This window comes from Melozone crissalis, unplaced genomic scaffold (genome assembly GCF_028551555.1).
Source record: "Melozone crissalis strain CALT ecotype California unplaced genomic scaffold, PUWL_Pcris_2 ptg000010l_1, whole genome shotgun sequence".
NCBI classification, from domain to species: Eukaryota; Metazoa; Chordata; class Aves; order Passeriformes; family Passerellidae; genus Melozone; species Melozone crissalis.
Window position 1 is genome coordinate 6,071,143 of NW_026535788.1, and position 26,790 is coordinate 6,097,932.

Below are 26,790 nucleotides of genomic sequence, written 5' to 3' on the forward strand. Positions count from 1 at the left end.
TTCTCACAAATGAATAGGAACAAGAATTAAATGTTTCCTTCCAAGTGCCGTCTTTAGCATTAGTTCACTTTTTTTTTTTTTCCCCCTTCTGGCATTCTCCCCTCAAACCTGAGAGGAAATAATAGTACTTGAAGGTTATGCTTTTAAATGGGTTAAATATTATCTTCTATCCATCTTTCTTCCTGCTGGGAGTTGCTGAGATGTGCCGAGGAGCGAAAGTTGACTCCGGTGTGTGAAACGACGCTGCTGAAAACCTGCTAACAAAGCCGAGCATCTCTCTTTACCACGTCAAATCTGCCTCACCTGTCACTTTGACCCTTGCATGTGGAAACGAGTGCGGCAATCCGGAGGGGAATAACTCTTCCTGCAGGAGGGAATGATCAGCACTCACCGAACCAGTTGCTTTCCAGCCTCTCACACCCCCCACCCCGCGCTCTCTCTTTCAGTCCGAGGAGGAAAATCGCTCGAAGCGCTCGGCAGAATGAACCCCGCTGGATGGAGAGCTGGGGGGATTCGGGGGGGCCGGGAGGGACCCCCGAGCCCGGGGGGTGCCCGGGCCGAGCCCTTCCCCTCCCTCCGCCCGCAGCGCCTCTGGCCCCGGAGCCCCTTCCCCAACCTCCGGCTCCCGTTTGTAGCTGCGATTGTATTTAGGGCTCGGCACATGCTCTGCTGGACTCTCCCCGCGCTCTCCCGGGGGTTGTTTTGGGGTTGTTTTGGGGTTGTTTTGGGGCTGTTTTCCTTCCCGGAGTCCCGCGGTGCCCTTTACCTGCCGGCGGATCCGACTCCCCGAGCCGAGCTGCGCAAACCTCTAAAGCGCAAATCGAGATTTATCGCCGATCGCACGGGTTTAAACACTGCTTTTTTTCTTTCTTTTTTTTTTTTTTTTTTTTTTGTTTTTGTTTTTCTTTCCGGAATGAATTTGCATCAGAAGAATCCGAGAGATGGGCTTTTCGCTGGGTTTAACTACAATTTTGGCTTGAAACGGGGAGTCTAGGTCAGCAGTCTATAATTTCAAAAGTATTCAAGGGCTCCCGTGCTTTTGCAGCGTATCTTAAAGGCGAGAAACTTGGTTGGGGGACCAAATTGTGTCCCCGAAGGCGCTTCCCTGCCCGGAGCGGTGCAGCTCCCCCGCTGGAGATGGTGGGGAGGGGGCGGCCCACGGGGCCGGAGGGGACGATGCTCCCGCATCTGCGCCCCGAGCGCCGAATTGCGGCGGCAGCTGCTTGGGGCGAGGGGAGCGCTTCCCCCTGACCTCGCTGCTGGCCTCTGACCCGCAGGGATCCCCCCTGCGAGCGGGGTCCCCCGGGGCCGGGCACACGAGCCCCCTTTGTTCGCGGGGCTGCAGCCCCCGGCCCGGGGCTGGACCCTACCTGGCGGGGATGGGCTCGGCTTTCACTCCTGGGGAGAGGGGCTCGGCTTCATCTCCTGGGGAGGTGGGCTCGGCTTCATCTCCTGGGGAGAGGGGCTCGGCTTTCACTCCTGGGGAGGTGGGCTCGGCTTCATCTCCTGGGGAGAGGGGCTCGGGTGGTCAGGGAGCATTCTCTCCTTGCGAACGCACCGGCCAAGGTTGCAGCGAGAGGGAATTCCGCCCCCTCCCCTTCCGCCCCTGCCTAGGGGTTAGGAACAAACGTAGGAAGGGTCGGAGCGGTATTGCCAGAAAGTGTATTTGGGCTTTTATTCGAGGAAATGTATCCACGCCTATTGAGAAACGGTAAAAAAGCCCCGCTGTAATACGCCTTACCATCGCCGATATATTTATCTTAAATGCTCTGGTTTTTCACTTTTTTAAAGTATTAAAAAAAAAAAAATCTTGCCCTGTTTGGGCTTTCTAATACAGAGAAATTGCATCTCAGAGGTGCTAAGATCATATCTTGAAAGATTAACCTGCACCCTCTAGCTCCCTCAAACTGCTGCTGCTTTTCTCTAATGTTGAAATAACGCCAGCCTCGCCTTTTGCTAACCTGGCAAAATCATTTCCTGCATATTTATCAATTTGGGGAGGTGGGTTAGCATGGCGAATTTCCTTGAACAAAGATTGGGTGAGATGTATTAGTTCATCCAATACCATGTCTGTCACTTATGTAGACAGAATAAATCTGAGTCCTGGCTTTGCCCTCAATCGTGCCTGAATTAAGGATACATTTTAATGAAAGTTTCATGGGAAGATTTTCATTTGAGATTGTTTTTGGAGAGAACTGTATAAAATTCCATGAAAATAATCTTGCATTTAATAGGTGACATTTTGAATCGCAGCTGAACGTGGATGGAAGGAGTTCCGATTTATTTGGAAATGGAAATTATACTTCGATCCCGTTAAAAAAAAAAAAAAATCAAGCAGGTTAAAGAGAGGAGCTGCACATAATGAGTCAAGGAAATCCTTGAATCCTTGTGCTGTGCCTTTAACTACCGAACATCTGATTCCCTCATCTGGCAGATGGTCTCTGAGCACAGATTTGCATTCATTGTCTTGAAATCTGTTTTCGCGTTGGTGTTATATAGATTTCAGAGGCAGATCTATACACAGATCAGAATACAAAAGGGCCAGGAGGAAAATATCGCCAAGGCAGGGCAGTTTTAAGGAATAAACTAAAATAAACGCAGACGTGGGTACGGTCTCGGGTCACCGCAGGCCGGGCTGGGCAGAGCTCCGGTTTCCTTTAATGGGAAAAGCTGCCTACATGGGATGTTAGAAAAAGTTCTAAGGTGAGACCTGACAGCTCTCAGGGTGTAACTTTGGGGTCTGCTGGGTGCCTGGCAGCCTTGGGCTGGCTCTTGCCCCGCAGGCAGCCTCTGTCTACACCCTCCCCCAGACCCATTGCTCTCCCTCTGGGCAATTTTTCATTTCAAATCCCGCGCCTGAGAGCGAAGCGGCCGCTGCCCGTGTGGGGCTGTGGCAGCCAGGGCGGTCAGACGGGCACAGCTCGCTGCTGTCAGCGCAGTTTGGCTGCTCCGGGGCAGGACAGGTCCGGGTGAGGCTGCCGGGACACGGTGATGAGCCCGGGACACCGAAATGAGCCCGGGACACGGCAGTGAGCCCGGGACACTGAAATGAGCCCGGGACACGGCAGTGAGCCCGGGACACTGAAATGAGCCCGGGACACTGAAATGAGCCCGGGACACTGAAATGAGCCCGGGACACGGCGGTGAGCCCGGGACACTGAAATGAACCCGGGACACGGCGGTGAGCCCGGGACACGGCAGTGAGCCCGGGACACTGAAATGAACCCAGGACACGGCGGTGAGCCCGGGACACTGAAATGAACCCGGGACACGGCGGTGAGCCGGGACACGGCGATGAGCCCGGGACACCGAAATGAACCCGGGACACGGCGCTGAACCCGCGGCTCCCGTGCCCGGCTCCGCCTGTCCCGGGACGGGCGCGCTCCTCCCGCTCCGGCCCCGCGCTTTCAGCGCACTCTGTGCGGGCTGGGGCAGCGCTGTTCGGTGTGACGCTGCCGGTCCCTGGCCATAACCTATCGCGACAACCCGTCACGATAAACCGCTGTTCCCGTGCTGCTCCTTGCAGCCCAGTCCCGCAGCTTTAGCACAGTTTGTGCGTTCTGGGGCAGCGCCGTTTGCTGTGGAGCTGCGGGGCTGTGGCGATAAACCCATCACGATAAACTCGCGGTTCCCCTGCCCGTGCTTCTGCCGTGCCAGGGTACGCGGCGGGTGCGCTGTTTGCAGCCCGGTGCCGCTGCCTTAGCACGGTTTGTGCGGTCTGGGGCAGCACGGCTCGCTGTGGGGCTGCCGGGCTGTGACCGTGACCCGTCCCCATGGCCCGATCGCGACATCCCGGTCGCGACAGCCCCGCGCGCGCTCCCTCCAGCCGGGAGCCGCGCGGGGGACGGAGCGCGGCCTCGCCATCCGACCAATGGCGGTGCGAGATGCAAATGAGATATCCTTATATGGGCTGGGCCCCGCCCCCCGCACCGCCCCTGTGGCCATTGATGGCGCGCGGGAAGCGCCGGGCGGGACCGGCCGCGCTCCGGCCCCGGCGCTGCTGCGATCGCCCCGCGAATCGCGGCTGTCCCCCTTCCTTCCTTCCCTCCTTCCTTCCTTCCTTCTTCCTGGATTAGGCAGATCAATCCTTCTCCCCGTTGTCTGTTTGAGGAACAGGTGATCCTCGTTAGCGGCGATCGGTTTCTGGATGCGGCTCCCTCGTGTGCGTGTGAAGGATGATGATACCCGGCGAGGCTGAATCAGCGTAACTTTCACTTGGCAAGAGGAAAAACTTTCTTCCCCGTTTGAAGGCGTTAAAAACACGAAGCGTTAAAAAGCAGAAGAAGTTGGTTTTAAAGCTGAACTTCATTTTCCTGGGATTTGTGTGTCAGATTCAAAGGCTGCGTCGACTTGTTTTGCTTTTTTTTTCCTTCTCCCTTATCTCCCAAAAGGAAACTGTTGCTAGTTTGCATAGACTTTTTAAATGTTTGGAATTCAAGATACTTTAGGAAGAGGACCAATTCTGAAAGATAAATCTCTAGGTTCTGAGATGGATTCCGTCAGGTCCTGGGTCAGAAACGTTGGGGTTGTGGATGCAAACGTAGCAGCACAAAGGTAACTGAGACTATTTCTCTCCCACTTTACCTCTGCTTGTTTCGTTTTTATTTTTTGGGGTTTTTTTTGGTTTTTTTAGCAAATCTTTTCATTATGCCCCGTTGTTAGCACTTGATATTAAATTTATTTTTTTCCTCTCTGTCCTCCTCCCGATCTCCTCCAGTCAGCAAAAAGTGCAGGTCGGAGCTAGAGCTAGGCAGCAGCGCTCCAAAACCGGAGAGCATCAGGAGTCCTAAAACCCAGTGCGGGGCTCAGATGACAGCGAGACGCGATCACCCTTTTATTTTCTGCCCCAGGAAGATGCGTGGGGCTCTGGATTGGTTGTTCCCAGCGATCCAGGGTACTCTCCCTGCTTGCTCGGCCACACAGCCGAACAGAGGGGACCAAGTTAGAATTAACTTCAATGCAGATGTCAAACCCGAGCTCCCCCGGCCCGTCTTGTTTTGCTTAATTCGCGGTGTGCATTGCCCAAATGGTCACCGCGGTTTCAGGGCAGGGGAGGGCGCGGGCACAGCGGATCCCCGCGGGCATCCCGCACCCTGCGGCCATCCCGTGCCTGCAGCACCTGCCGAGCTCCGAGAGGTCCCTGCTGGGCTGAAACGGCTCCGAACATCCCGAAATTGGGGCCTGGCTCTTCTCCTTCTGCTTGTTCGGGCGGGTTATTCACCCTTTTACGCCTCCTTTTTATTTTCTCTTCCCCGCCGAGTGGGCACAGGACAGTTATCCCTGTCTCTTCCCGTTAGGGGTAAGATGATTAAAACTCTTTGGGGTAATTTTTTTCCCCGTTGGAAAAAATTTCCAGCCCCTCTGGATAACTTAAAAAAAAAAAAAAAAAAAGTTAAGTAGTAGCGTCGGGCAAGACTAAATTGGGAACTCCAGGAGTAAGCAGCATTTTATTTAGTATTAGAGGCAAGGTGAAAGGCATGAAACAGCAGAGGGGACTTCAGATGAAGCAGATGTTTTAGAAATAGCTCATCCGTGCCCCCACCCACGGCCTGATCTGGCAGCAAGGTTTTCCAAGCACCATGGGAGGAGTTATCAGAGTTTCATGAATGTTGATAGAGTGTTTAATAAATACGGTTGAGGGGGAAGAGGTTGATCCTTGAGGAAACTGAAAGTAAAAGGAAGCAGCTCCTGACAAGGCTCCAATTCACGGGAGCGGTGGAGGTGCAGCCTGCTGGCATCGCCAGGTTTTTCTCCCAGATATTCTTAACAAACCAATAAATCCCAATTTTTCCACCCCAGAATGAGAGGAATCCCCAGGCTAGGTGCGGTTGTGGCGGATGTGGTGATTTCACACCGTACCTCATTGGCAAGGAAAACACCGGGAAACATCTGTAGTGCTCTGAAAGAGCCAAATACTTTTGCCAGTGCCGTGGATCTGTTTTAGGGACTAAAACCCAAAGCTGTCCAACTCCTACCTAGTCTGGCACATAGACTTAATCTGTCTGTTAAGTAATTTGGAGGTGCTCGTATTCACCTATTTTCTTCTCAGTAAGTAGAAATTGGCTTTAGGGACAGGGAACTGCGACTAATTTCACAAAGAAATAAAGCTGCAGTCGGGGATATCGTGGGTAAACAGAAGCATTCGAATCTTTCGAAGCCGGGAAATGCGTGGGAAACATCCCAACGTTTTCTGCAGTCAGGGACAAGATTTTCTCAAGGGCTGGCTAACCCGAGACTAAATTCTTTCAGTTTAAATCAGAGATCCAATTCACAGGAATCAGTTCAAGTCAAACTTCGCAGCCGAGGGAAGAGGCTGCTCCGCTCCAAAGTCGTTGTGTCTGAGCAAAACGAGGGGTCCCCGAGTTGACATCCTGCCCGTAGGAATGATTTTTAGGGTGGCTCGTTTCCTCCTCCAGGCAAAGGGAGCAGGACCAGGATGTGCAGGGAACCCTCGCAGCCCCTCTGACACTCACAGCGCTTCGGCAAGGAGCGGCGACAGGCAGGGAAATGAGCGGGGCAAGGAAAACACTCGCTGCCTTAGCACGGAACCCTCTGTAAATCAGCGTGTCCTGGGCTGTGCAGGGAGCGGGGCCACGCCGAAATCGGGGCTGCAGGGCAGGGACGGTCCGAGCGAGCTCTGCCTTGGCTGTTGTTGTTCTGCCCTTACTGCTGCACAACCTGGTAATGTCTTTGTCTCTCCCCCTCACCCCATCCCGTGTGTTTCCTCCACAGCGGAGTAGCTTTGTCCAGAGCCCACTTTGAAAAGCAGCCACCCTCCAACTTGAGGAAATCCAATTTCTTTCACTTTGTTCTGGCTCTCTACGACAGACAGGGGCAGCCCGTGGAAATAGAGAGGACAGCTTTTGTGGACTTTGTAGAAAATGATAAAGTAAGGCTCCTTACTCTTCTTCTTCTTTTCCTCTCCAATTTTGGTCTTCTCCCCGCACTGAGCTGCCAGCTTCTAATACCTATAAAAAAATAAAACCATGGTTTGGTCAAGGTTCAGGTGCTGTGGTAGAGCTGTAACCCTGTGTGTGCTGCTGTGGTTAAAAAGGGTTGGAAGCCTCTGCTCTGTATCGTGAATTTCATTCACCCACTAAAACGAACATAAATAAAATTCATGGGGGATGAATGCACTTAGCTTTTTTTACCTACCACATCTGCCAGGTTTTATTAGTACCCAAACAGAAGTGGAATCTGACCTGTAAATATGTCAGATTATTGTTGAGTGTGGTTATATGTATTTCCTAAGGCTCCAAAGTCAATGGCAGGACTTGAAAAGCATTTGCTTTTGGATTTTAATTCCATGTCTTGACCACTTTGCATTTTTTCATTTATTTTCTTAGCCATGAACAAGATTTTTTTGAACTGTGAATCATAAATAATTATTTTACAGGAAATTACATTAAAAAGGGACATAAGAAATATCCCTGTAACACAACCTTCAGGAAATAAATTTCAATTTTGACTCAAAGTAACACTATTGAAAAGCAATGATCACAGTAAAATCAAAAGCCATTGTGTTTGCCTGGTGTCAGTCTGCTTTATATTAAATTATTTGAAATGCACAAATTCTTCTCAATGTATTCCCTTGAAAAAGTTGAGAGCATAATGGCAAATAAAAGAGGGAAAGAAGTTCTTGAACTCCTACAGGAGAAGATGTCAGGAGTATTTTGTAGTTTGTCCTGGGTCACTCGGAAGGTTAATACATCCCAATCAGTGGATTCACCTCTTGGAATTTTAATCAACTTTGTTGTCACTTCCATCATGATTATCAGCTCTTGCATTTTAAATGTGCCAAGTGTAAGTTCTGGAAGGATTTTTCCCCCCTCCTTTTTTCAAATTCCCTTTCAGGAGCAAGGCAACGAGAAGACGAACAACGGCACGCACTACAAACTCCAGCTGCTCTACAGCAACGGTGAGCGCCCTTCCCCGGCCCCTCCTGGGGCTGTGCAGCGAGCCAGGGTCTGCCTGTGGGTGCTGGGGTGTCCAAAACACCCTGGAACTGCCTTGCATGAGCCCCTTCAGCTCAGGGACGGGCCCTGGGCTTTGGATGGGCTTGGGAACCAGAACTGCCTGGGATGCTGAGGGTGTCCGACACGGCGCTGACCGCGTTGGTTCTGCTGCTCTCAGGGCAAGGTGCCTGTGCAATGTGATTTACCCCTGTTCTCCCTCGCTCCAGGTGTCAGGACAGAACAGGATCTCTATGTGAGGCTCATTGATTCTGTCACCAAGCAGGTGAGCAGGGCTGATCTGTGCCATGCTGTCCTGTCCCACCTCATCTTTCCTGTTTGCTCAACATTTCCTTGCATGTTTTTCCTTCTCCGTTTCATTTTGATCTCTTGCTCAGCTGTATTGCAGACCTATTTTGGAGAGTAGTTGAAAATTGTGCTCTTAAGTCTCTTTTTTCTCCCTCTGTGGACTGTTGGTTTTTATCCACTTTGTAGCAATATTTCTGTAAAGCTGTTTTCCCTGCACATAAAGGGGAAGATGTTTGTTTGCAGGTGGTAAAATCCCTTCCCCTCACATCTGAAGATTCTAAGGAATAAATAACCCTGAATGCTCCTGGCTTAACCCTTCTCTTAATTTTTGTAGCCCATAACTTACGAAGGGCAGAACAAGAACCCCGAGATGTGCAGAGTGCTGCTCACCCACGAAGTCATGTGCAGGTAAGATGACTTGATTATCACATCATTTGTGAGCTTTGCTTCCCAAAATGTTGGAAGAGCCTCTCCAAGGAAATTTTAAGCAGGGAGATTTTGATTTTGTTGTTTGTTTATTTTGTTGCTGGCTCAGAGAGGGTCTTTGTGTAGGAAGACTTTCTCTTTATGTGGGTAATGCTCGCTTGGGTTCAAAACAGATTTTTGGGGCAGGTTTCCTATTTTTTTGCTATTAATTTTTCCTGAAGGAGAGTCAGCAACCCCAGCTGCACTATTTTTGTTTAAAGTAGGCCTTTGCATGTGTTGTTTAAATCAAGACATTTATATGCTTATTGCTCATAAAATTTCTGCTCACCTTATGAGAATGAGAAGTTTAATTTATATATTTTTGCCTGGAAACTGCAGTATGTTCTTAATGCAATTTCCTTTGGTGAAATATTTTCATTTTCTCAATTAAAGTGGCATCATTAATGTTCTTTAATTTTGGGCAGTTCTACCCCACAAGAAAAAACCCTCAAACCTTTCCTTTCTCTACATGTGAACAATATTTAGGGGCCTTCTACTTTTTAATTAAAACAACAAAAAAAAGGACACTATTTTTAGCATTTAAATTTATAAATTAGAGGGTGAAATGACTTGAGGATGTTTTTAATAACTTTTGTATAAGTCTGAACTTACATGTACCTTATGTATGTATGTCGTGCTTCCATGGTAACTTATTACTTTTCCTGTTCTCGGGTAATTAAATTTTTTTTCAATACATATAATAATGCAAACAGTCAATGTTCTTGTATTAAAATGTGCTAAAATGTGCATAGAACGTTCATAAAACAAGAGACAAAACCCATTTGTGACCTTTATTATACCCAGTTTGTGATTTATTGTATCAGTGGGAGAGGGTTAAGCTGGTGGACTCAATGTTGCTTCTTTTAATGCCTCAGCTTGCTACCTGATTGTTGTTTTTTTAATTAAAGTAGCCTTTTTAAGTTAATGTAGCAGTGAGAGAAGCCTATTTGGACAGAGTTTTTATCAAGGGGAAGTCTTAGTTTCAGTACTTAATTATGTCAACAATTCTGTTACTTTTTCATAGAATATGAATCAGGTGTTCAGTGTGAAACAAATGCGTTGTTTCTCTGTTGTGTGTAGCTCTCCTTAATTAAGTAAATTAACTTTTGACCAGTATTTTCATATTTATGCCCAAACACAATGTATATCACATCTGAGGGTTGCACTGGGTCGGGTTTACAAGGGTCTGGCGATGTAATTGCACAGATCAAAGGTGTATAAGGGACTTTCTGACACATTTAGAACTTGTGTATATAATTATATATATATATGTATATATGCATCCATGCTGTTGAAAGGTTTCACTATAACCAGTGAGAATTAGAGAAGAAAAGTCTGATTTCTCATGCAATGGGGTTGTGGTTTGTGATAACATAAGAGCAGTGAGCCCATTTCTTTCCTCCACTCTCCCTGCGCAGAGCGCAGCTCTGGTTTGGAAGTTCAAGTATTTCAGCACCTTCTCATCCAAATGGACGTGTTTGATTTGAAATTAATTTGGGCTTTCCCCCTGCTTCCTCTCCCTGCCTTTATGCTATCAAATGCTCTGCTCAACTTTGATATTTCTGAGCTCCAGTGATGCCTGCAAACCTCCTCTGTGCTTGATTTAAGGTAGCATTGCACAAATCTAAGCTATTATTCTGATTATTCTCAGCTCTGCTGCTTGATAGATTAACCAAGGAAGAATTACAACTCAGGGATGTCCTTCCCATGTAAAACACAGATTAGTGAAGGGAATCAAAAGCACTCTGTAACCTAATGAAGACATTTGATTTTAAATGTCGTGTTTTCCCGAAGTATCTCTGAGCAGGACGCTGTGTATTCTGAAGAGGCATTACACACATCACTTTGAGTAATGCCAGGGGAATGGCTCCAACTCTAGTTAAACTTGACATTTTATTTTATTTCTTTTAAGTACAATAATCAAATCTTCCTCATTGTGTGCTGCTTAAGTGGCAGCATCAATTTTTAAAGCCTCTAGTTTAGTTTGCATTAGGAACAGTACATAAAATTTTAATGCACTGTACCCACTCTGCTGTCGAAATTGATGCCTACTGCTTCTGAAAAGGAAAACAAGAAGGGTCTGTCTGTCTTTCTGCTCCTCTTCCAATCCTCCCTGGTTGGAGGTAGAGTTTTTTAGGGGGGATTTTTCTGTACATAACCCCACATGAAGATATTTTTTGCTGTGCGGAGACGAGCTCCTCGGAAAGTGCCCGTCTCTCCCTCAGACGGTGACAGATGCCTGCTTAGCAGGAAAGTTGTCTAAATATTGATACGGCTGCACCAATCTGTCACAGCCATTGAAAGTCCAGCTCTCAATAATTAGTGCTCTCAGCGCTTCCAGTGCGAGCCTCCATTTATTCATCTCCAATCTGATTTTTTTTTTTTTCCCATTTGCTTCTTATGGCCTAATAGGAACAGTTCCTATTAGGTGTGTTTGTGTGGAATAAAACATCCTGAGGGTTGGAAATCAAGGTAAAACACCTTCCTCTCCTGGAATAACTCCCCCCCCCACCATCTTCTTCCTTTTCTTCCAATTATCCACTAAGAGGAAACTCGTTGTTATGCTGCTGCCAGCAGCCCCCTACGCCCTCAATGCTCAGAGGGTTAAAAGGTATTATAATTCGAACAGAAGTAGTCTCAGGGTCTACAGCTGGCTAATAACAGAGTTGTATTGAGTGGAGTGAGCCCCACAGCTGTGACTTTCGCCACAAGGCTCAGACTAGACGGGAGCTCTAATCAGCTGGGCCAGGCGGCCGCTGGGGCCGCGTCTTTATCGGCCAGATGGTGTGAATTTAGACACTTTTGTTATGCAATTGCAGGGAGGAGTTGGGCAGAAGAAAACAAAACAAAGGCCACCATGCTGTGAGCTTATTTGAGTTTGAAATTAGAGACAGATTTTTTTTTTAATTTTTTTTTTTTTTTTTTTGTGTTGGGGTGAGGGATGAATTTTAAAACCATTTTAGTCAAGTGCGAGGAGGGGAAAGGATGGAAGTTTGGCTTTGGTATGAGGTTTCTGGGGTGCTCAGTTTGTAGGGCTGGGGTTGTCCCTGGGAACTTTCTGGGTTTGGTTTTAGTTTTTTTCTGGACCATTCTTAACATAAACCATCACTTTCACCATGTAGATCTCACTAGAAGAGAAAATATAACAAGAAAAGATATGGAAAATCATCTTAAGCCTTGATATTCTTGTCTTAAGCAAATGAGCATCTCTAAAAGTGTGTTCCCAGCCCAACACTGTGGCAGAAATGTAAATGTTGGTGAAGTTATGCCAATAATTTGCTTGAAGAGAATATTGCAGGCTTGATCCTGGACCACCAGCGTTTGGGGGTTTTGGCTTGGACTGAAATTGGAACCAGTCAATTCTGTTACAGACAGCACTTGTGAAACCAACCAAGTGGAAATGTTACTGCTTGGTATGGGGTGAAACTCTTGGAAATGGGGATTTAAAGATTTAAGAGGTATTTTTGCTATAATGTTGGGCTGAAACATCCTCAGTCTCACTCTGATTTATGTGCAAACAGTAATTCCTTCACTGGAAGTGGCTCTTCTCCCTCATCAAGATTTTTTTTTCATATATTTGGGCTCAGAAAATACCACGGTCAAAGGGGAAAAAGTCTATCACTTACAAAGATCTTTCCCCAGCTGTGATAGGCGCGTAGATATCAGTGAAACATTTGGAGAACTTCAGCTGCAAGCCACAGTTTTAGAGGGAAAATATTTGAATATTACGAATACAAAGTGCAGAACTGCAATGATAGTGGAAATAGAAATAAAACAAGATGCATTTTCTTCTGAACCCAGCCACATTGTGCTCAGCCTCACAGAATTCATCCTAAAATGCTCTGTCAGGAAGTGCCACCATCCCTGGGATCACTACAGAATTTTTTTTTTTTTTTTGCTTTATTATAACGGCCTGTAAAGCAGCAAAGATTTTATTCCAAATGTTATTTCCCACGTGTTGCTATACTGGACATGTCAAAGTACATCCCAAACTGATGTTCCTTTGGGAGGATTCTCTGCTGTTTTCGGGGGATTTATTATAATTTTCTCCTTTAGAAAGCATTCCTGTCTTGGCTCCTGGTATGAAAATAGTCCATTCTTTCTAAACTCTGGTTGGGCAGTGAAATCCATAAAAGATGCACTTAAAATAAAGTTGGGAGAGGCAGGGAGAGTGATGTTGTGTGCTGGTGTGAATTACCAGAGCTGCACTGAAGTCGATGGAGCCATGACAATTTACAGCAGCTACAGGGACTGCCCCAGGGATTTTTAAATATTTAGTGTATCCTTTTATTTTAAAAGGAGTAGCATCGATGAATAAGTGCAGGTTTGAGGCAAGGGGAATGTAGGAATGTTGAAACAGTTAGAGCTGTTATTCAAATAGACCTGCTCCTTCCAGATCATGTGGATGGGCAATTCCAGCCCCAGAGCAGGAACTACCTGGAAACTGGAGGAAATGTTGGCATTTTTCATAGCTGAAAGAGGGGTTTTGGTGTAAATGCTCATTTTAGGTATTTATAATTAAATATTAGGCATATAAAGAAAAAAAATCCCCACTTTAATATTTTATTCTGCCTTCAATGAATTAAAGTATTTTATTTATTTCTTATTTTAGTATTTATTTATTTACTTAAAAAAAACCTCTTATTGTGCTTGGAATTGCTCCCCAGCTGGGAAGCTCTGACACTCAGAATGCTTGAGAATTTTGCAGATGCATTCAGCACCCCTGTACAAAAACCCACCAAAATTTCTTCATCCCATGTGTGTAAATTTGAACAGAACCCTCTGCAAAGTATGGAAAATACCTTCTAGAAAAGCATCTGATCTGGTGACTTCTGAAGGATGTGGGACTTTTGATAGAGACTTTTTAAACTTTTGGGTACGTCCACCCACCCTGTCCCATGTTGGCTTTGACTGGAACAAAAACCTGAGCATGAAAACAGCTTAAATCTTCTCTGTCGCTTCAGATTATTAAAAGTGAGGATTTCAGAGCAAGGACTGTTTTTAAAGTCTGTTTAACTCCTGGTACTCAGCTACTGTGTGTGCAGGAGCATCACCCATGTCAGTGATTATATCAATGGAAATAATGAGCTGTCTATTGATTATAACATTTTTATTATTATTTATTATAATTAATATTACCACTGAATGTGTATGAATTAATACTTAGTCTTAAGGGTTTATCACTGAAGCAATTGCAAAGGAATTGCAAAAGCCAACCTGAAAAACATCTCTTCAGATCCTTTGTAGCATCTAAATATGTTCAGTTTCTGGCTTTTCATGGAGTGCTGAAATTTTCAGTAACCTTATAAAACTTAGATATTTAATAATAAAAAAAAATACAGTAATATAAAAAATATTATTGGAATATACCAAACCATTAGGTTGCTTATAGTCAGTTCTAACACCTTTTGATGGACTTTTAACCCCACATAACCCATTTGGTTCTGCCTGTTAATGACATCTGTTAATCACTTATTAGACCTTTATGAATATCACCTCAGTCTCGAGTGTGGCCATACTGCTGTTCATTTTTGGCTGGGTAATTCAGAATAGATTACAGGGAGCTAAGTGCCAAACTCCAACTTGAACCAGCCAGGACTTGGGCACCCAATTCCCTTAATTTTCCCTTCTGGAAAGCAGAATTTTTACCCTTCCAGGCATATACTGAGTGCTGAAGGTTTTCTGACAGACCTTGAGCTGGTTCTTGGCTCTCATCTGTCCCACTGGTTCTTTAATTTTGCTTTACTTTCCCTCTGCAGTCGGTGCTGTGAGAAGAAAAGCTGTGGCAACAGAAATGAGACTCCATCTGACCCTGTGATCATTGACAGGTAGGAGATGAATTCCCATTTTCCTGCAAAAGCATCCCAAAATTGTTGTTTTCCACTTTGAATCATCAGAGATTGTTTCTCACTGGTTATTTGTTGATGTCTGCCATTTGGGGACCTTGACAAAATTTATGTTTATTTTTAAAATGAAATTCTGTTTTTATTGTGACCAAATATTCCATGTGTGCACCTGGAACATTCTCTCCTCACCAGGGATGGGATCCAACTGGATTACTGAGACAGATAAAGCTTTGAGCGGCCTGGCAGCTTCACTAATGTTCTTTAACAAAAGAGCAATATTTTTGTGGAAATGTGGGGGGAAAGGGAGGGGTAGAAAGGCAAAAATGCAACATTAAATCTGACAGGTTTGGGATTGTGAGCAATTTTATGTAGAACAGCTTTGTGTGTTGCTCAGTTTCGGTTCCATGTTTAGGTTCTTTTGCTAGTTTTTAGGTCAATAACATAAATGGGGAGAACAGCAGTTTGTTAAAGCATGAAGTGGCACTGTAAAAATTGTGTATATTTGGGGGAGCTTAGAAAACTTCCTTGTGGAACTCACTGACATGGAAGGGTTTGAAATCTGGAGTTCAGCAAGGCTCAGACAGGGAAAATAAAACCAGGCAGAGCTGCTTCAGAACGGAGCACACACACAAGGGCTCCAGAAGGGGAACAGTAAATAAGGAAAAGCCAGCAAGAAAATGTTTTCCCCCAGATTATTCTGTAGTAACTGTTAAAGGGTTCCTTTTCCCTGAAGCAGATGCTACAAGAGGGCTGATGATGGAGTGGATTGATTTTAGAGCCAGTTTTTGTGCCTGCCTGTGTCTGGCCTGTTCTATCTCCTCCCTAATAAGCTTTATTTGTCACAGTATTTCTGGTGGACTTATTTTGGCATTCAGAGCAGTGAAGCTAGTTTGAATAAAGATCTGCAAAAATTTCCTTTTTTTTTAATCACAGAGTTAATCTAAATAATTTTGGAACTCTGATGAGGCAATGGGTTCTCCTTCTCCCTTTACCCCATAGTTTTGCCTTTTAATTCTGTGCTCACAAGCTGTGGCTGGGGCCAGAGCAATCCAGAGCAATGAAATGGGCTCTTTGGGGAGCAGAAGTCCTGGATGTGCCATCTTGACCTTTCCTATGAATTTTCAAGCTTATTTTTGGCTGTGTTGATGCTTGGTATGAATGTGCATTTGGGAACTTTCCAGCCTGAAGTCTGAATTTTCTGGGAAGCAGCTCAGGATGGAAGGCCCTGGATTGAGACCTTGACAGGGACAGTTCCTGCCCCAGCTGAATTTGTAATCCCGAGCCAGCTGCTTATCCCCATGCAAAGTGAAGATTCTGATGCGTCCTGGGGGGCTTTGGGATCTGCTGATGTAAAATGGAATGGAAGCTATGAGGAAGGACAGGGTTTTTCTTTCTAACAACTGTGTGTAAAATGCGCATCACAAATCACCCGTTGTGTTCAGTGAGTCCCAACTTTTCTACTTTGTTCTAAGACCCCTCCTAACTTTGTCTAGACCTCTCCTAATTTATTCTGAGCCCAGAACCTTCTTCCTGCCTGCCCTGCTAACAGCAATAGACATTCTCTTGGCACGGAAGCGTCCTCCAGGCTCAGTCTGGCAGTTCCTTTTTGTGTGTTGGTTCTTCCCTTTCTGTGTGTGTGTGTCCATTCCAGGCGAACTCTGGAGCTCAGTGAGGGTAGATAAGGGAGATAAGTCAGGAGTGCAGCCTGATAAAGCTGCTCCATTCAGTTGAAGGCAGTCACTAAATCAGATTTAGGCCGCAGAGAGAAGAATTTATCCCAGCTCTGCCCTGCTGTCTGGAGGAGGCTTGGCTTGCTGAAAGAAGCAAAACTCAAAGCTAAATATTATTTTTTTTTTTCTACCACTAACTGGTGGTGCAGCATCAAGAGAGCGACTCCTTCTGGCAGAGTTATTTCTGCACAGTTATTTCTGTTCTGCCTCCTCACCCGGCCGAGCAGGGCCTGAGGAGTGAGGGAAAATCCTGTGAGCCACATCTCCATCAGCACACGCAATGCAAATAAAGCTGCAGAGCTGTGCTGCGCCTGTCTGGGCACAGAGACATCCTTGGCTCCTCTCTCATCCTCACCCACCTGCACAGCACCAAAGCACAACTGAGCTGCACACTCCACTCCTCTAAATGCACTCTCTGGGGTCATTTTTTATTGTCTTTCAAACAAGGAGAGTCCTGTGTGCTCTGGACCTGCTGGACAGCAGCTTAGATTTATTTACAGGGTCTTTCTAGAGCTTCTTGAAAGGAAAGCACCTCTGCTTAGGGACTTGGCAGCAGGTGGAATGTAATTTCTGAAGTGCACCTTGCAGCCATGTGGATCAATAAATATGGTGATATTTTCAGCTCAGTGATGCCTGCATGGTGGGTTGCTGTTAATTTAAAATGAACTACAGGTTTTCTTTAAATAGTGATTGAAATACAGGTGTTTTTCCCTGGTGTGAAATGATAGGTCAGTGTAAAAATCTGCCCCGTACCAACCTGGCTGTGGCATTGTCTCATGTCTCTGGAGAAGGGAAAAAAGGAAAATGGAGAGAGGAGAATTGCAAAAACATCTTTGTGTTGTACAGAGCTCTGCCTAAGCAGTGTGGGCAAAGTGAATCATAATTTCCATGGAATAAAATTCCAGAATCTTTGAAATTAAAAAAGTCCCTAAGATCACTGGGTTCAACTGTAACCCCATCACCAATATAGTGATTTCCCCTTTATTTGTTTCTCTCCCCACTTTTTAACCTGCTGTATGCTGGAGGGAGACACAATTCCCTGGTGTTCACCAAATCCTTGTAACCCTGTTTGAAAAGCAAGAAATAGTTCAGTGGGAAAAAAATGTCAGTCCCGTTGTTGTTGTTGTTGGGTTTTCTCTCCTCCTTGAAATAATTCCAAAAGTTCTGATGCTGAATAAAACATTTTTGCAGTGACCTTTGCTCTGGGGACTGGATTTAGATCCGAAGGCCCTTGCAGTTATTTTTCCACTCCCTCTTGGAAATGAGAACGTTTCCATATGAAAGGGAACTTCTCCACTGAAATGCCCTCTCCTGTGGCAGAGGAGTGCAGGACACATTGGAATATTTTGGTTCCTGTGATGTTCTGAGCCAGAATTCCAGTGTAACTCTGGACAGGATTGGGTTTCAGAGTGATGCCTTTGACTAACAGGAATGGCATAGCTCGGATCCTGCAGTGCTGCTGGGAATTCCACTGGAGCACAGGGCTGGAGGGACCTGGGATGGCATTTTTCATCCAGAAGCACTTGCATTCCAAGGTTTTGGACAACATGAGCCAGAATCAGTTCTCAAAATGTCACAGCAAGCTTTAACTTTGTGTGCACAACCAGAATTAGTGAGAGCTAAGTTGGTCCTGGCGTTCCTGTGGTGGATTCATCCTGGATTTCTCCTTGCCTTTGGAACTTGGTATCTGTGGAATTGGTTGGTTTAAGAGACATCAAATATGTAAATATTATCTTTTTTCCCCCTTCTCTCATGGCTGAAGTGCTGGTTCTTGATGTTCCTGGTAGTTCCTTGAAATTGGAGAGTGAATTTTGTGTTTCCTTTATGGAAATTACAGGCAGGGACATGAGATGCGGGTGCTGGGGAACTTTTGGGTGGAAGGGTGGATGGAAGCTCATTCCTTTGAAGATGGCACTGCCCACTGAAAACTGTATTTTGTTACACCTGTGCTAGAATTACTCAGTTTGTTGCCTTTCCTACCCTGTTTATGCTAATAAAAAGAACCTTGGTATGAGGATTAAGAGGTCGTGGAAGAGGCAAATTAATTTAGTTAATCACTTTACTGCAGATTTTCTCTCTCATTGTAGGTGAGTTGTGTAATTTTGGATATAAATTCATCAAATGGCAATGACCTTTTAATTTTTTGTTAGTTTTCTTTGTGTTCTTGAAGATTCAAGCTCTTTAGAGGAGGTTATTTTGTGTACTTGTTACTCTTAATGCTTTGCTGAGTTTACTTAAGCTGTGGTTTAATTGAAGCCTCTGTGGTACAGGGGAGAATTGCTGTGAGTTTTTTAGTTGAAAATTTTGATTTTTTTGGTTTTTTACCTTTCCCCTCCCCTTCCCTAATAGAGAGAACCAGTCAAAAGAAATTTACATGTAATTCAAATGAAACATCTTAAACGGTCAAAAGAAAATTTCACGTCCTTCAAATGAATATCTTAATTCAATTAAAAATGCAGTGTCACTAGGGTGGGACAGAATTTTTTTTGTTCCTAGAAGGGAAACTTGTCAGAATAGCAGGAAAAGCTGGGAGCACAAACCCTGTGCTGTTTGTGGCTGCTGCCTCCATGGTCCTGTGCTCCCTTTGTGCCCATGGAATGAGGTCTTTCAGCTCAGGTTCTTTTAGAATCTGAGACATTGGGTCCAATTCCTTCTGCTTTTAACTAAACTCCTTTTCCTAAACCGTTCCTGATTGTCCTGGGAAGGGTCTGGTGTGTGTTGCACGTTTTATTGATTTATTTGTAGTGATTGTTGCTGGGGAGTGGATGGTTGGGAGGGAGAGCAGTGTCCAGCATCTCCAGCTGGGTCAGCACCCAGTGGCACCAGCTCAGCCCTGGGCACCCTGCTTTGGGGGTGCTGAAGGGCACCATGGAGCAGCTGCTGCAAGAGAGAAAATGAGGCTTTTGTAGCTGCTCTTTAACAAAAAGCCAAGGCCTGAGCACAGCTGGTGACTTGTCAGCCTCTCTGGAAGGCGCAGCAGAGCCTGGATGGCATCCCTGTGCCACGGGGGTCCATCCCTTCCCCTGGAATTGAGGATTCCATCCCTGCTGGTGCCCTGCCCTCCCTGCTGCAGGGACTGAGGGCTGAGCTCTCCCACAGGCACTAAAAATCCCTTCAGGGTTAATAGGGATGGGCTTTACATCTTCTGCCTGTGTGTGTGTGTGTCCTTCCCTGCCACCCCACTTCCCTCTCACTAAAAACTCCAAAAGAACACATAGATGAATTTTCATTTTGAAGGAGCTAACTTCAGATAAGTGCAGACTTCTGATTGGGATTTTTTTAAATATTTTTTTCTTTCTTTTCTCTTTTTCTTCCTTTTCTCTCCATCTCAGCCACCTGAAAAGGACTTTGTCCCTTACACCTCCCTTTGGGGTGATTGCAAAACCCACTGGGTAACACAAGGATGTTTCCTCATGCTCAGAGGCAGAACAGCAGGACTGGAGAGGCCTGGATCAAATTCCCACTGACAGTGGGTTGCCCTGTCACCTTTAGTGACATAAATCTCTGCCTCAGTTTCCCCCTTAATACAAAGCATTAGCAACTACCTGGCTGTAGAAAGCGGTTTCAGATCCCTGGATAGGAGTTTTTGGGGGGTTTTTTTCACATTCCTGGTGCCAGGAGGATTTAATCTGCATGGCAGAGTTGGATTGTTCCTGTTGTGCCCTGTTCTCTGTGGCCTCTGTGAGTCTGCCAAGGCAGAAGGAATGCCTGGGGTCTGTTGCTGCTGTGGGGTGAAAGCAGGAGCTCTTCCCTGCGTGCCCCAGTCCCCCCTTCCAAGCCCCAAAACCCACAATGATCTCTCCCCTTGTCCTAGGGAGTCAAAGTCCTTTGTTCACTGCTAAACCCTGCTCTCCTGCAAGGAGCTGCTGTTGTGCCATCTGTCTCTTTATGAATTTTTTAGTAGACTGGATGTTTGTGGGGAGTCAGTAACTTCAAATTGCACTATCCCAGCCATTTGACAAGTGGTTCTCTTAGTGCCTAATTTGTTTGTTTCTTTTTATTTTCTCCTTTCTTTCAGACAAAAAGAAAATTCTTTACCAGTTTGCTGTCCAAAACATCTTGAAATCTTTGATGTGTGCAAACACTTAAAGCTTGTAAACAGACCAAACTGGAGAGTAGCTTGTGTCATTTAATCTTTTTCATTTAATGTTGACAGACAACAGATTTTCCAGCAAGCTGGTGAGTCAGAAGAAGCTTAAATATCTTTCTGAGTGTGCTGGAAAAATGAAGAATGGACTGGTTGGGTCTGTGGAAGTCCTGGGTTCTGCTCCTTTCTTCCCATCACAGTCCCTGTATTTTTGTAGCCATTCCCAGGGTCTGTGTTTAGCTATAAACTGTGTATGTGATTTTCTGACTTTCCCTGATAACACAAAGGCACAGCTGCTGAGAACTGATGTGTGGAAACACTCAGGATTTGTGCAATTTCCCAAGTTTCTCTCCCCCAGCACTGTTGGGTGGTGCTGCCTGGGCTGGAGGTGCTGCTGCTTCTGGAACGGAGCAAGAAATGAGAGGAGTTTAAATCACTGCTGGTCTCAAGCACAGATTATTGGGGAATTAAACAGAGCTGGAACCTTATTTCCACCTGTTTCCATTTCTGTTTTGTGCAGATTTTCTCCTGGCCATGTGCTGTCACTGTGAGCATCTCTGCCCTCAAACAGAGAGATGCCTTTTGGGATGTGTGGGAGTGCCCACCAACACTGATCACTTCAGTTCCATTAAATCTGTAACCAGAACAGTTTGCTCATGTCCTCATCTGAGAACTGTGAGGAAAACATGGCTGAGCCTAAGCAAGGGCACCTTACATAATTTAAAAAATAAAATCTAACTATTTCTGCTACTGCCTGGAAGCCTTAAGAAAATAAGTCCAATGAAGACAAGCTCCAAAGGATTTTTTAGCAGTTTTCTAGCAGTTCTGCATAAATCAGATAAACTTCCCCGATGCTCTAGAGCACCCTGGACACAAGCACGGATGGATTCCAGCCTTGTTAGATCAGTTGAGATAAAAATGTTGATGGTGCTGGGGCTAAATCCTGCATGAGCAATGCAGAAATGGGAGTAAAGCTTACACATGGTGTGGGAGATCCTTGTTTCTTTCTAGATTGAGGCTTTTCCCTGTAAATAGGGAGAATTTGGTGCAGTTTGTGCTCATAAACAGTGAATGAGGAGGTTAAGGGGCTGCTGACCTCAGAAGGACAGAGAGCAGAGTAAGGAGCCATTGGAATCAATGAGGTTGGAAGTAGTGGAAAGGGCAATGAAGAACAAGTTTCCCATGGACTAAAGCACCTCTGGGAATAGAAGTTGAGGATAAATTCACTGTGCAAACAGCACAGAAGAAATTCTGGTTATGTAGAGCAGCAGTGTGGGACATGGGATCTGCACAGCTCCACTCCTTGGCTCTGTGTTTGCCTGGCTCCATCTGCACTCATCAATAAAAATGCCAATATTTCAGAGTATTTGCATCCTAATGAAAGCATCCTCTGGGTATTTATGACCTGAAATACTCTTCTCACTTGTGCACTCCTCTTGGCCTCTGTCTAGACCTGGTTTTATGGACTTGTCACTTCATCTGCCCTAAGCTTGTTAGTTACTGCCTCTGGCTTTCCTTTTGAACCTTTTGTTTTTCTCCTCATCCCTTCCCTGTGTGTTCCTTTCACCATCTGTTTCTGGTGGGATCTCCCATATTTTCTGCCCTGTAAACATCCCAGGGTTTCAGCCTCTCTGAAGGTGATTTCTTCACCTCAAAGTTCTCCCAATTAATGTGTTTCTGCTTTCAGATGGGAGATGAAACAATTTGTCCTGCTTGGAACATCACCCCAAATCCTTGTGAAGTGAAGAAAAGATTGAGACTGAAAGTACAAAATGTGCATCTGAAGCTTAAATCAGTTGGAGATGTGATTTTAAAGCTGTGTTTTGCCCAGGATGTAGGACACACTCCACATGAAGGAGTGGAACCCAAGTCCTGCATTCCAGGCTGGATCATGTCAGCATGTCCTGGAGCAGCATTTGCCCCTGCAGCTGGGACTCACATTCCCATCTTTCTCCCTGGTTTGGACCTTTAATATGCTGCTCTCATCTGAGCCATCCTTCTTTTTACTCATTATCATTTTTCCTTTTTCTCCCCATCTCCTCTGCTACTTTTCCTCACAAATAAATGCTAATGTCTCCATGGGCATCCCATTTACAGCTCCACATTTGGTGGCTTTTCCTCCAAGTGGAGTCCATCCAGCCTGTGAATTGTATTGGATCAGTGAGCCCATAATGAGGCTTCTGAGTCCAAACAGTGCAAGTCTGCTGGGATTTTATTGTTCATAAAGCTCCTTCCCTGGGGAGTGATAGAGCCATTAGGTGTGTGCTGTGTTTAATATTTGGTCATGACAGGAAGCAATAATTTTCTATCTTTTACTGTGGCTCCTGAGTTGTTTTTAAGCAGTCAGCTTGTTCAGTCTCAGTGGCTGCCAACCCATTAGGCAAACAGCTCTTCCCTCCATGAGTTTGTGTCTTCCTACAAAGGCTTGTTTCAAGGAAAAAAAATAAAATCAAGTGGCAACTGGTTGCCCTGTGGTGGCTTTTAATCCCTTGCCCTTCTCAGTGGCTGTCACTGACAGGGGTTGACATAAGGCTGTTTTCACCAAAAAATGGCATTTTTCATGCTGAATGAGATTAAAAAAAAAAAAATCAAAGTTATTCTAGCAGAGAACAACCACCAAAGCTCCCATGTGCATGGTGTGTTATGGGTTTGGGTATTTATCTTGTGCAAATCCATTATTTATTTCAGTGGAAGCAGCAGGAAGGTTGCATTTAGGTATTCCAGAAGTGGTTTTATATCTATGAAAAAAAAAATGAAAACAATAGTTTTGGGTGCAGCCTGTAGGAAGCTTCTCCTCTGACTGTCCTTCCCTTGCATTCTCAATGCTTCTCTCAAAGAACCAGGCAACTTTCTCCATGGAATGTGAGAGGAATTCTGCACATTCTGTGCTTTTCAGCTTGATTATTGCAGGTGTTCCCTTGCTCTCTGCTTAGGTCTCTTCTTTTGCTCCAGGGGAAAACTTTTCCACTTCTTCATTTCCCCTCTGGGTCCTTGTCTTGGCTCTCTGCAGCTCAGTGGGAGAGGTTTGTGTCAGAAAGGGAAAAAGGAATTGTCTGGCTCTGTGTCCCAGAGGTGGGTTTGCATTAACCAGGTTCTTTTTCCAAACCAAACCTGAGAGAAACATCCTGGAGTGTTTGGGAAGAGGGAGGGCAATCCAGAGGTGCTTAAAGCATTGAAAACAGCACACAACAAACACATGAAACCAGCTCATGGCATAAGGAAATTAAAGCTGAGTGCTGATGTCTTACAAATCATATTTAATTAATTTTTAAGAGGTGTGCTTAGGTTTTCCTATCATAAAAAGTTAATTTAAATGGATCCTGGTTCAGCAAAGCAATTAACACTTTGTATTATCTTGCATCAACACCAAGAAGGGCGTGTGTAAATAGTTTAAATGAAGTAAGTCTTGAAAAGAAAAGTGAAACTGAGAAGTTTGATATCAGGGGTCCTACTTTCTTTCACAGTCACAACATTTCTGTAAGAAAATTCAGATCTTGAAGGTGCCTTTTTTGAAAAGATGAAACTTGAGGTTCTTGTGTTCAGATGACTGTAAACCACAAAATGCAGTTTTGGGTGGCTGATAAAGCTGAGTTCTGCCTCCTACACCCACCTACCTTTAGTTTTTACTGTGGAAGTGATCTTGGAATTGATGGTTGCTACAAAGTTTCCTGGGTCTTCAAACTTGGTGCGCCTGATTGTAACCTGTGCCTGATTAGGAGTGCTTCAATATAAATTGTAATTTGCATTAGGAGTGCTTGAATTTGGTTTTCCAAATCTTTACTCTCTGTGGGAATGTGGGTGCTCAGGGCCTGGAGGAAAAGTAACCACAACTTTTCCAGCTGAATCCCTGCCAGTATAAATCCTTCCCTTTGATGCTGACAAAATATCTGCTCAGTCAAAATTCCTCTGCTGAGAGGGGAGAAAAAGCTGTGCAGTGTTGTGTCAGTGTCACTTGGTCACAGAACCTCAAAAAAACCCCCCATCCTCTGGGATGTTTTGGATGTTTTGGGTTTTTTCCCCCCTTTCCTCATTATCTGAAACATTTCCCAGCATTCCTTCAGGGACATCTGGTTCTCTCTTTTTCCAGCTTTCCTTTGGTGCCTTCAAAAGTGTCATTGTCAGTTCTTTCTCTTCAGCCAAGCAGCACAGGCAGGACACTGGTTCTGCCCAGGAATTTATCTATATATAAATTTATAAATAAAATGTAGCTGCCCTCCAGAAGCAGAGACTGAAACCATTTCTGGGATGGGAGTGTGTACCCCTTGGGTTTTATTTTTACAGAGAAATAGATACATTTACAATATAATATTTTATATAGATATATATTATATATTATATATTATATATTATATATTATATATTATATATTATATATTGATATAATATAAATATATTAATATATATTATATAATACAGTATATAGTATGTAGTATATAGTATAATATTTATATATACCTACAATACAATATATTTTAAGTAGTTACCTTATACATTATGTGGTGTTATTATTATATATTAAATTATTAGATATTATATTTTTTACAGACAAATATAACATCTTCGTGAAGTTCAGTTTTTCTGCACTCATAAATTGATGGCTCCTTAGAATAATAAAATATCATCATAGAGTTCAGGATTGTACTGGGTATGTCCAAGAGGATTTAATTTAGAGTTACTTCTTTTGTCCTAATTCTAGCATTCTGTAACCCCTGAATGAGTTTTTATGAGGAATATTCCTGTACTTCAGATCTTTGGTGTGTGAAAGATTTCCCTTTCACATTGCTGCAGCTGCAGGAGGGTGTGAGGTTTGATCTTTCTGCAAGCTTTAATAAGAGTGTTAACAATAATAATAACAATCGTAATAATAATTCTTCTCTGTATCTTCTGTGTACTTTACTTTTCTCTCTATCTAAGAGCTGGTTCAGAGCTGTTTTGGGGCAGTGCAAGCACTGGCAGAGCAGCACAGGGTGGTTTTTCACACGCCAGTTCCACATCCCAGTATAAGCCTGCAGCACAACTGAGCTCATTGCAGGTACCAAACCTCCAGGATTGTACCAAAACCCCCAGGAATTTGCTCAGGTCATGATTTGAGCCTCTCTGCCACCACCACCTCCTCCCCCAGACACAATATTTCAGGTCCCTCATGCCCCTGAACAGTGAAGTTCAACCAAGACACGACTGGATTTGAGTTTCAGCCCCTTCCCCTCCGAGACATGGAGCTGAACTTGGGAAATTCCCTGAGCCAGTTTCTCCCTGCAGTTGCTGGGGAGCACTGAAGGGCAGGAGTGAGCAGCAGGGAGGGAGCCTGGCGGCTCCCTGTGGGTAATGGGCTGGTGTGTCCCCTCAGGGCAATGGGAATGGGAATGGGAATGGGAATGGCTGCTCCAGGAGGGAGCTGTGGATAATGGGTTGGTGTGTCCCCTCAAGGGCATGGCAATGGGAAGTGGTGCCCACTCCTTTCTTCTGTCACCCGTGATATGTCAAGTCCCCTGGATGCAAAGGGCAGACAGCTCCCAGTGACATAAATCTTCAGTTTTCAGTGTTAAGGATTCATCCCCCTTTGTCCCCAAAGGTCTGTGTGAGATATTTCATCCCTGCCATGATCCCTGTCCCTCTGACACAGGGTGATGGCAGCACATCCTCTATGTGTGTGCAGACCCACCTTGGAGCAGCACATTGTCCTTTTCTTGCATTCCTTAGACACTTTCTTGTCTCTTTCTTGCATTTCCTAGTGTAAAGATGTCCCTTTCTGAAGGTTTGGCGCCGTTGCAGATGTTTTTTATTGAGATTTCTGTGTTTGGGTGGGGGAAAGGGCTCTGCCCTCTCACGCTCTGTGTCTCTGTGTCACTGACACCGGCTGTCGCCTTGTGCAGGTTGGTTTTTCCTCTGGAGGAACTGTCAGGAGATGAAGGGTTGTATTCCCACCTCTGCCTGAGCCCCATCCAGCACCTGCTGTCAGAGGAATATTGCAAGTCCTGTCCTATTGTCTGTATGAACTCCGCTTTGTGCTGTCTCCTGCTAAAAAGGGTCTGATGTAAAACTTTATTTATTGGAGAATTAGTCTGGAGACAGCTGCAGAGCACTGTGCTGCAGGAATATTCTGTAATACAACATTTAAAAGGAGAGTTAGTGACAAAAATATCAAGATCCAGCTTTTATGCTGTGGGTCCTCTGCACTTCATTGAGTGCAATAAAAGCCTCACAGTTGGCTCTTGCCTATATTAATTGAAATATCTCTTTTAGGGTCCTCATATTTTAAGGATGTCCAGGATAACTGTCCCGTTTTTCTTGTGTTTCAGCTATTCTTTCTCTCTGGGAAACTCTAGAGTGCAGGGGGTTTGTGCTGTGCCTAAGGAATTGGGATCCTGCTCTACACTGAGTCTGTGGCTGTTTCCTAAACA

General features: G+C 45.0%; 1 protein-coding gene across 7 annotated transcripts in view; it reads left to right on the plus strand.

The window, feature by feature from the left end:
• The first annotated feature begins 4,423 nt into the window (after positions 1-4,423).
• The window catches only part of EBF2 (EBF transcription factor 2), a 124,777-nt gene continuing 102,410 nt past the window's right edge, over positions 4,424-26,790 (plus strand). For 6 of the 7 annotated variants that reach the window (XM_054270519.1, XM_054270522.1, XM_054270520.1 and 3 more), the window contains exons 1-6: positions 4,424-4,554; positions 6,733-6,889; positions 7,855-7,918; positions 8,183-8,238; positions 8,596-8,669; positions 14,486-14,554. In XM_054270519.1, coding sequence (XP_054126494.1) covers positions 4,424-4,554; positions 6,733-6,889; positions 7,855-7,918; positions 8,183-8,238; positions 8,596-8,669; positions 14,486-14,554 — 551 coding nt within the window. The remainder of the gene's footprint in view (positions 4,555-6,732; positions 6,890-7,854; positions 7,919-8,182; positions 8,239-8,595; positions 8,670-14,485; positions 14,555-26,790) is intronic. The other variant, XM_054270523.1, reaches the window with a different exon arrangement.